The 10,550-nt window shown below is 32.7% G+C and overlaps 2 protein-coding genes across 3 annotated transcripts; both read left to right on the forward strand.

Annotated features, from left to right (window-relative positions):
- The first annotated feature begins 3,539 nt into the window (after window positions 1-3,539).
- On the forward strand, window positions 3,540-5,467 carry LOC126691060 (receptor-like protein 37). Its single transcript, XM_050386138.1, has 2 exons — window positions 3,540-5,130; window positions 5,361-5,467. Exons 1-2 carry the CDS (start codon window positions 3,540-3,542, stop codon window positions 5,465-5,467), a joined length of 1,698 nt encoding a protein of 565 aa, XP_050242095.1.
- Window positions 5,468-5,565: 98 nt separating this feature from the next.
- On the forward strand, window positions 5,566-8,651 carry LOC126692430 (receptor-like protein 33). Of its 2 annotated transcripts, none has more exons than XM_050388046.1 (2): window positions 5,566-6,800; window positions 8,525-8,651. In XM_050388046.1, exon 1 carries the CDS (start codon window positions 5,649-5,651, stop codon window positions 6,795-6,797), a length of 1,149 nt encoding a protein of 382 aa, XP_050244003.1. In that variant the 5' UTR covers window positions 5,566-5,648; the 3' UTR covers window positions 6,798-6,800; window positions 8,525-8,651. The 2 variants fall into 2 exon arrangements, 1 of the variants encoding a protein (XP_050244003.1); XR_007645021.1 differs by lacking the exon at window positions 5,566-6,800 and adding an exon at window positions 7,074-7,505.
- Window positions 8,652-10,550: the final 1,899 nt, after the last annotated feature.

Below are 10,550 nucleotides of genomic sequence, written 5' to 3' on the forward strand. Positions count from 1 at the left end.
CTTCACCCATGAATGTTGAGTATGTGGAAGTGAAGTAAATTTATGGCTATGCATAAAAGAAATAGTGAATTTGTGGAAAATCTAAAATTTAACAATAATATAATTTATGTAAAATTTTATCATTTAAATTTTAACAGATTTAAATTTTATTCAAATTAAGGGATAAAATTTAAAAATAGTATAATTATATAAAACTTTATCATTTAAATTTTAAAAAATTAAAATTGTATTCAAATTAAAAGTCTTTTATAAATTTTTTTAAAACAATCCACATTTTTCCCCTTCAAATTGTATCTATGTGTAGTAATATAATTCAAAAAAGAAAAAGAAAAGAGGATTAGCTGAAGATTTTGAATTGTAATCAAACTGATATTTTTTATTAACTTAAAAATTATAATAAAAAAATGGATTAGATGAAGAATTTGGATTGTAATCAAATTAATATTTTTTATCAACTTAGAAATTATAGGAGTAGAAGATAAGAACAAAAAAATTTATATCTATTTTTTAAAAAATTCTAAAAAAAAAATTCTGTAATTTGATGAAGCCACTTGGTACAACCACGGCTTCTAAACCCAACTTTTATTATATATAATATGATATGATATTGATTGATTGATTTAATGGATATCATTTCTCATTCAAAAGGTCAATGATAATACTCATTAAAAAGACTGATTTTACTACAAATAATTTCGAGTTTTGGTAATTATTGTAAACTAGCCGCGAACCCGTGGTTGTGCATGATAATTATTTTTATGGTAGTTTTATTAATTTTTTTTTTACAATTTAAACTAATCTAATAATGAGTAATGTATTTCGTAATTATATTTTTATTTATTATAGAAACAATTATAAATGTAATATAGGAACAATCCAAAACACCAAAAAGACATAAACTAAAAAAAATTTAATAAAACTTAAAAATGATTAATTGAACCAATATTAGGATAAAATTTTGTTTTTGATAATCTATTAAGGTTATTTTCTTTGTAGAAATTATAATTTCGGCCGCCCAAAACATATTATCAAATAAACAATTATTAGCAAAATTTAAGAATTAAATTTCTATACATGCATTGTTATAAAATAATAATAATAAAAATAAAATTGCAAAAGTTAAAATTTGTCACCTATCCAATTATTTTCGTTTGGCTAACATTTGCTTTTCCTTAAATAAATGGCATCATAGAGTACTTCTAATACAACTATTAAGAGTACTTTATCCACTACAAAGGATTAGAAAATAAACAAAAATTAGTAAAGTCTCATAGTTTAATATCTAAATTGAACACTATAAAAAATCATGCTATGTAACAGAATAAATACCAAAGAGATGGGTTCAAGTTACACCTGGTGTAACTTCACAAGAGTTACACCTTTTGTGAACCATTGATTACTGTTAGATCTAAGGGTTAAAAAACACTCATAGTAGTGTCATTATTACTCCCTATAAATTAGTGATTTAGGCATGAACTCTTTTTATTAAAGGAAAAAAAATCACAGCATTAACTCTTTTTTTTTTTTTTTCTTCCATATCATCATCTTCTTCCTCTTGTCTTTCTTTTTGCACTATACTTTCAGGCCTCCACCATTCATAAAATTCTCACAAAATTTTCAACACCTTAAAGACAAAATACTGTTAATGCCAAAATGCAACAGCCTGTTCGTTTGACTGTTGGTATAGAGTGTTGGGTTTATATAAAAAGAAATAGATGGAAAATATTTGTAACAGATTATGTTGTTGCAAAACAATGCCTTAATTAGAATTGATAGAAGTAGTTTCAACTCTTACATATTCACACCAAAATATATACATTTTTTGAAAAGATGGAATCCAAAGACCACCTTGACTATATGTCAGGCAAAGAAAGAAGGTGACGGGGAAGAGACACACGGTTGCCCAAATATATATATATATAAACTCAACACTCTCTACCAACAGTCAAACGAACAGCCTGTTGCATTTTGGCATTAACAGTATTTTGTCGTGCTGGAAAATTTTATGAGAATTTTATGAATGGTAGAGGCCTGAAAGTATAGTGCAAAAAGGACAAGAGGAAGAAGATGATGATATGGAAGAAAAAAAAAAGAAAAAGAGTTAATGCTGTGATTTTTTTTTTTTTTTCCCTTTCATAAAAAGAGTTAATGCCTAAATCACTAATTTCTAGGGAGTAATAACGACACTATTATGAGTGTTTTTTAACCCTTAGATCTAACAGTAATCAATGGTTCACAAAAAGTGTAACTCTTGTGAAGTTACACCAAGTGTAACTTGAACCCATCTCAATACGAAATTATTCAAATCATGCTATGTAATAGAATAATATTATATTTTGTTATGCTATATTTAATTCTTTAGAATGTAATAGGATAACATTTAACAATCAAAGAGAATAAAAAATAAAAAATAAAAACAATAACAACAACAACGATTTAAAAAATAAAACTAAATCACAGTTTTAAAAACAAAACTAAATCGCATTAACCCAAAATAGAGTTTTAAAGAATATAAAAAATTATCAACCTAAAGTAGAGATGCAAAAAAAAAAAAAAAAAAAAAATCCACCAAAAAATTTAGAGAGAGAGAGGGAGAGAGAGAGAGAGGGGACCTTTTTTTTTTTTGCGAGGGAAAACTATACATAGAATAGAAAAGATAGTGACAAATTTATAGTAAGAGGGTGTGAATAAGAAGAGACAAAAATAAAGGAAGATGAAGAGAAAGAGGAAGAATGATATTAATGTAGAGGGTAGTGGGGAGATGAAATGGTAAGGGAGAGAGAAAGGTTGGAGAAGTGTAAATATTAAAGAAATAAATGTTAAAAAGAATTATAAGAAAATTGGCATTTTTTTTTTCTAACTTAAAAAGCTCACACAAAACCTTAAAACTGAACTGAAAAGGCTTTGGGTTGGGCTTGATTGTGGAACTAAATAAATAAGAGGTGGACTAGATTAATTATACAGATTTATTATAGGGTGATAGTGGAAGTAAATAAATAAGTAGTGGGCTACATTTATAGGGTTGAAAATTGTAAAAACCATTTTAAAATTGTAAGACAAATTATATTTTAAAAAAGAAAAAAAAAAAATGACGTGATAGCTGATGTGGTGTAATGTGAGAGTATCATCATTAAACGCTACACTTCAGTTTTTAGTAATATATATATAGATATAGATTAAGGTAGGAAATAATGAATTCAAAATGACCATGCTTGAAAATTTATCATCATATAAACAAAAGCCGACACAAACAAAGGCGTTTTACAAGACACTAAACCATACGTTACACAAAAACAAAAATACGCGGTTTACTTTGACAATGGCTCTTCTCTCTGATTAATCTCTGCTACAAAACAATCAATCCTATTCTCTCTCTCTCTCTCTCTCTTTCTTTCAATCGCTCTCTTTCTTATCCTGTCTTTTGGCTTTTGCTTCTTTTTTCTAACCCCAATTCTACACAAACTTTCAGTAACAGTCCCATGGGCCTTTTTCCTCCTCAACCCACCATTAATTTCATTATCTTTTCAATTCTATACTGTATGAGTCTTTCTGTAACAGCCCCAATGAGAATTCCACTCTTTTCATGGCTTTTCTTCATTCCCATTTGCTCAATTTTTCTGACCATCAGTATCCATGTGGTGTCTGGCCAATGTATTGACGATCAGAAATCCTTGTTGCTCCAATTCAAGAGCAGCCTCAAGTTCCATACTACTTTGTCCACAAAACTGGTGCACTGGAATGTAGCTCGTGATTGCTGTTCTTGGGAAGGTGTAACCTGCAGCAATGAAAGCTTCAGCAAGGGACACGTTATTGGTCTCAACCTGAACAACGAATCAATCTATGTTGGACTTGACTATTCAAGTAGCCTTTTCAGTCTTCAGCACCTCCAGCACCTGAGTTTGGCTTTTAACAACTTCAACAATTCTCAGATTCCACCAGGGTTTGGCAATCTGATGAATTTGAGTTATTTAAACCTATCAAATGCTGGCTTTGCGGGGCAGATTCCCATTGAGATTTCGAACTTGAAAAGGTTGGTTACCCTTGATTTGTCTACATCTCCTTTCTTGAGTGTTTCTATGCTGAAAATTGAGAACCCAGATTTAGCTATGCTAGTTCGGAATTTTTCGGAGCTAAAGGAACTTTATCTTGATGGTGTAAATATATCAGCTTCAGGGAATGAGTGGTGTCGGGCCTTATCATCTTCACTACCAAATTTAAGTGTGTTGAGCATGTCAGATTGTTATCTTTCAGGCCCTCTTGATTCCTCCTTGTTGAAGCTTCAGTCCCTCTCAATTATTCGCCTCAATAATAATCCCCTTAATGCTCCAATTCCAGAATTTTTTGCAAATTTCACAAATTTGACTTCCTTGGGTCTCCGTTTTTGTGGATTGAATGGAACATTTCCGGAGAAGATCTTTTTGGTTCCAACACTGCAGACACTTGACTTGTCATATAATGACCTACTTCAAAGTTCTTTGCCAGAATTTCTTCCAAATGGTTCTCTTCGATCATTGCTGCTTAGTGGTACAAATTTTTCAGGGGCACTGCCAGATTCTGTCGGTAACCTTAAAAGGTTGTCCAAAATAGATCTTTCTACGTGCAATTTCAATGGATCAATCCCAAATTCTATGGCAAACCTTACTCAGTTAATTTATTTGGACATGTCATACAACAAATTCAACGGACAGATTCCATCATTCAGCATGGCCAAGAATCTGACTGAGATAAACCTTTCCTATAATGATCTGGGAGGTGGTATTAATTCAACTCGGTGGGAAGAACTTATAAATCTGGTGAATCTTGACTTGGGTTACAATTCAATTGAAGGGAGTATTCCAATGTTGCTGTTTTCCCATCCATCAATTCGGAAGCTCCAACTTTCGAACAACAAATTTTCTGGTGGACTCCAGGAATTTAACGTTTCTTCTTACCCATTGGATCACCTTGATTTGAGTAGCAACAACTTGGAAGGGCCCTTACCTGCGTCTGTCTTCAAGCTCCAAGGTCTTAACTTCCTCTCATTTTCTTTCAACAATTTTAATGGCTCCTTCCAGCTTGATGGGATTCAGAAATTAAGGAATCTATCAGAACTTGATCTTTCTTACAACAACTTGTCAATCAATTATAATGGTACGGCTTCTCCCTTGCTCTTTCCATATTTTACCACATTTAAGTTGGCTTCTTGCAACCTTGGCAAATTCCCTGATTTCTTGAGAAACCAATCCACATTAAACAATCTAGACCTTTCGCAGAACCAGATTCATGGAGAGATACCCAACTGGATTTGGCAACTTCATAGTCTTACGTACCTAAATTTATCGCATAACCACTTTTTGACTCTACAACAAGAGCCTTCACAGAATCTTCCTTCTCAATTAAGCGTCCTAGACCTTCACTCCAACAAACTCCAGGGGCAACTCCCACATCTCCCACCAAACGTTACATATCTGGACTTCTCAAAGAATAATTTCAGCTCTGTAATACCAACTAGCATTGGTATCTCCCTTAATTCCACAATTTTCTTGTCTCTTTCAAGCAATAAACTCCATGGGGATATACCTCAATCATTATGCAATGGTATATATCTTCGAGTTCTTGATCTATCTAATAATTCCTTGAATGGCACCATTCCCCAATGCTTCTACGCAATGAGTGAGACTCTAGGGGTTCTTAATCTAAGGAGAAACAACCTCTCTGGCACAATATCTGACAAATTTCGAGGCAAATGTGGTTTACAAACTCTAAGTCTCAACAGCAACCAACTAGATGGAAAGTTACCCATGTCTCTAGCCAATTGCACAAATTTGGAGGTCTTGGACATAGGCAACAACCATATTGAGGATATTTTCCCATGTTACTTGAGGAACATATCCAGGCTACGTGTCCTTGTTCTGCGATCGAATAGTTTTCAGGGGTCCATTGGTTGTAATGGGACAAATGTCACCTGGCCTATGCTTCAGATTTTGGACCTAGCTTCAAACAACTTTACTGGTCAATTTCCAAGAAAATCTTTTTCAACCTGGAAGGCAATGATGGCCAATGAAGATAAAGTCATGTCAGAGTTCAATCACCTCCAATTTAAATATCTAGGTTTTGGTCAGTTTTATTATCAAGATGTAATTACAGTTACCACTAAAGGTCTAGAGTGGGAGCTAGTGAGGATTCTGACTCTCTTTACCTCAATTGACGTTTCCTGCAACAAACTTGACGGCCCAATACCAGAAGAATTAGCAGCATTCAAATCACTATATTCTCTGAACTTATCACATAATGCTCTTTCTGGACAAATCCCACCATCTCTGGGAAACTTAACTCAGTTGGAATCGTTAGACTTGTCAAGCAACAATCTCACTGGGGAGATCCCTATGCAAGCTGAAGATCTTACTTTCTTGGAAGTCCTAAACCTTTCGTTCAATAAATTGGTGGGGCGGATTCCCCAAGGCAAGCAATTTGCTACGTTTTCTGAAAATTCCTATGAAGGGAACAGAGGATTATGCGGAGACTATTTGAATAAAAAATGTGCTGCTGCTACAGGGCCAAGATCGCCACTTCCAACATTTGAAGAAACTCATTTGAATCCTGTGATTGTGATCGACTGGAATGTCGTAAGTGCAGAACTAGGATTTGTTTTTGGCTTAGGAATTGTCATTGGACCTCTTATGTTTTGGAAGAGGTGGAGGATATGGTATTACAAGCACGTTGATGACATTCTTTTCAGCATCTTCCCTCAGCTGTATCTTGGAAAAGAATATTATCAAAGACGAGCAAAGAGGAATAAGGAGCGAAGGCACTATTGATAGGTAGGAGTATATGTAATATGTGTGTATGGAAAATTAAAAAAAGAAAGACAAGTAATATGTTTCTTAAAAAAAAAATTAATATGGAAAAATAAAATATTACTATAGATTCCATCATGAAGTAAATTATTATTTTTTCATGTCAAATTTATTTTTGGTAGTCGAATTAGGGGAAAAAAGAAAGTATCAATGGATGTAGAAATATGTTCTTTCATAAGATGAAATATTTTCATATGTGAACATTTTCTTGGACATTTTAGGTGGTCCAAGTTTTTTGTTTTTTTTTTAAATACTCAAAATCAACATAAAATTGTAGCATAAATATAATTATATATCCCATTTAAATGAGAAATTATTGGGTGCTCCCAACCAATAACTTTAAGACAACTCACTAAATTTTGCTTACAAAAACATTTATACCACATCAGCAGCATCAGTTAATTAAAGTTAAACCCCACCTACCTTATTCCTGAACGTCTGTTAACCCTGTCAAAATCTAAATAGCAAATTCAAAATTTAGAATGGAATTGGGCGGGTTAGTGAAAATTTTCAATCTCAAATCTCAAAACTCAAAGCATTCAAATTTCATTTTTCATTGTTCATCAAAACTTTACAAACCTACTCCGTCTCCAGTCCACCTCTACTTCTTCAGCTCTCAGATAACTCACTTCAGGCTCAGGCTTGATGAGATCTCCATCCTTCTCTTGGGTTTAGCTCTCTCTCTCTCTCTCTCTCTCTCTCTACAATACTATTCCCCTTTTTTTAATTATTCCAAGACTTTGATTTCGTGCAACAAACACAACCTTTTTAGGGGTTTAAATTTTAAGTATTTCAAGCAATTGATGTTTATAATTTATTGAATTTGTGTAAATCAAATTTCAAATTGATAGGGCTTGGTCCATGCGAGCTTACTCATGAAAGATTGCCTTTAAGGTGTTTGTGAGAATGCCTGTTTGCTTGACATTTCTCTATTGGCTTTATGCTTTTGCTTCTTGTGGGTGGGTTTGAATGAAAAAAAAAAAAAAAAATGAAGAAATGAGTCCATAGTTGATGTCACTGAGCCAAGTAGTACCAATTTAGTTTTTTATTTTCCACCTATTGCTCTCATAGTTTCTTCAAAGAAGATCAATAAAACATGGTGTTTTTAGCTCTTATTTATTCAATATTCTGTAATTTAAGTGTTTTGTCATATGAACTTCTTGAACTCCAACCAAAAAAATAAAAGTTCTTGATTCTTTGAGCAATTTGCTTTGGCACCCATTAATTGTTAATAGTTCTATCGTTTTTACTAACTTCAATTTATCGTGAAGATGTAAAACTCCCATGCCCCCTTTTTTCTTTTAGTATTGGCTTAAATTTTGCTGTCCGCTTTTTTTCCTTTAGGTATTAGCTTGAGAATCCCTTTTTTTTTTGGCACATGTTTACAAATACTTAGGCTTGAATACATTAGAGTGTAAGAGTACACTTCACCAGTTTAGTTTTTGGCAAATTTACAAGCATGGGCAGCCACGGCGTTTATGCTTTGCAACTATTTTCAAGGAATGTGCATTATATACTTATTGCTCCACTGATTGCTTATTATTTGACTTCTCTAATTCAAGTTCCAATCAAATTGTTGGTTTATTTCACTTGAAACCAAAGGAACATATAGAATCTTTGCAAGTAAATAGAGGTTTGGCTTCTTGGATATTACTGTACTAATTGAAATTTGTTTTTCAAAGTTGCAGGATGATAGAGCCCCAGCTAAGCCACATTGCTAATTAAAGGTTTTGAAGCATTCATGATGGACTGAAGTCATGTATCTTGAAGTTACTGAGACAAATTTATAGTTTTACTAAAGTTTTAGATTTGATACATGTTAACTTCTTTTTAGTTTGAAACAAGTGACATGTCATGTACATACTTTTATAATTTGGCTTATAGAGATCATAATAGCTCATTGTTGTGCTTGAGAAAATAGTTCTTCCCTAACCCTCTTTTTTTTTTTTTTTTTTTGAGGTGACTGGAATTCAAGTTTTAAACCATTTGTTGAATAAACAAATATTTTCATCTAAGATATTTCTGTTCAAATAATGATGCCTAGAGAAACCAAGCACTAAATGCCATATACTTCCACTTTTACAAGAGAAATTAGGAAAGAAATGCAGTCATGATTTTCAAATAATAGAAACTTTAATGAGGCCTTCATCAATCTCTTCCCCACTTTTCTCAAGTTAGTCATAGAATATGGTCCCAAAGCAAAAGATGACATAAATAGATATATCATCCTCTTAATGCAAATCTTGAATGGAAACCATAGAGGGGTTTACTACCAAAAATCTTGTTAGCTAATCATATAAGAACCTCTTATCTTTTTCTTTTTCTTTTTTGATAATCAAAAAACCTCTTATCACTCATACAAAAGTTGTAAAAAGAATCTCAAAATGAGTCCATTCAAGGTTCATTTTTTCAACAAAGAAAGCAATCTCCAAATAAGATACTAGTTCTGTAAAAACTTTAAGCAAATAAGATCTATGTTCAATTTCTCAAGGCAGCATGCACAACTACACCGTATACAACCTTTCCTTTCTTGACTTTTCAATTTGGATGGGCTTCTTTGACTGACGTAACTCTTGTCTCTCCCAATCTTGCATCTTTCTTCCCTTTGAAGCTTGTATGCACATCACCTTTGTTGCCCCCAAGTTGTCCACAACTTTGAGAATGGTCATCATTTCAATGAAAGACCTTTGTTGTTGTACAATTGCTAAGAACAAGGCAAAATCCAGAGGAGATAAAACCAATGTACCTTCAAATATTGATTTGGCAAAATGGATTAAACCTTGGTAAAAATAAAGTGCCTTGTTTTACAATGAGGTATCTAATAATCAGGGGTTCTTTTAATCTTTCAAATAAAATTTAGGCACTAGGTAATTTTTATAACATCCTTATAGCCTTCTAAGGGAGATGGCCAAAACAACTCTTCCTTTCAAGACAGAGTAGACATTTAGATACAGCCTAACATTATTTAGCTATACTTGGGGTAGATGTAATAGGAAACAAATGTTCATTGGCATTCTCGTTGTGTAGGTGCGGAGAGTTCAACATCATATGCATGTTCTTAAGCAAAAAAACTAGACTTGTTTTATAACTAGAACTTCTGCACATAATAGAGGCAGGCGTCATTTTAATCAATCGGCATCCTCCAAATTAATTAACTAGAAACTTTTAAAATAAATCATTTCTTTTGCACCTCATTTTAAATTATGATGAAATCCTAAATAAATAAGCCATTTGTTTAGAAAGCATGTTAGGTTATAGCCATTTCTAAATTCTTGCTGAAGGTTATAACAGTAACTTAGATATCTACCTCTAATTCTCACCAACTTCAAAGTTGCTTGGATGCTAATTCCTTCCATTGAAACCAATTCAATTTAGCATAATTAGTTTCAAAAGCATATAATTGAGTCCCATGAATGGAATTTAGCTTTGGCTAAATCACTGAGTCTATTCAACCCAATCTTGAATGAGGCAAACCAATCATAAATAAGACTCAGCTCTCTTATTGGTGTTGAGTGATAGGCCAAGAATGTATTGACCCCTTTTGATGAATTAACTAATTAATTAGCCAAGTTAATTAATTAATTAATTTAATTAGCATGCAATAAGTATGGTAGCACAAATAAATCACCAACTAGTTAAAATGCAGCAGAAAATAAATTGACATGATAATTTGTTTATGAATAGGGAAAACCTACACGGCAAAAACCCCATTAG

This window comes from Quercus robur, chromosome 7, assembly GCF_932294415.1.
Source record: "Quercus robur chromosome 7, dhQueRobu3.1, whole genome shotgun sequence".
Classification (NCBI taxonomy): domain Eukaryota; kingdom Viridiplantae; phylum Streptophyta; class Magnoliopsida; order Fagales; family Fagaceae; genus Quercus; species Quercus robur.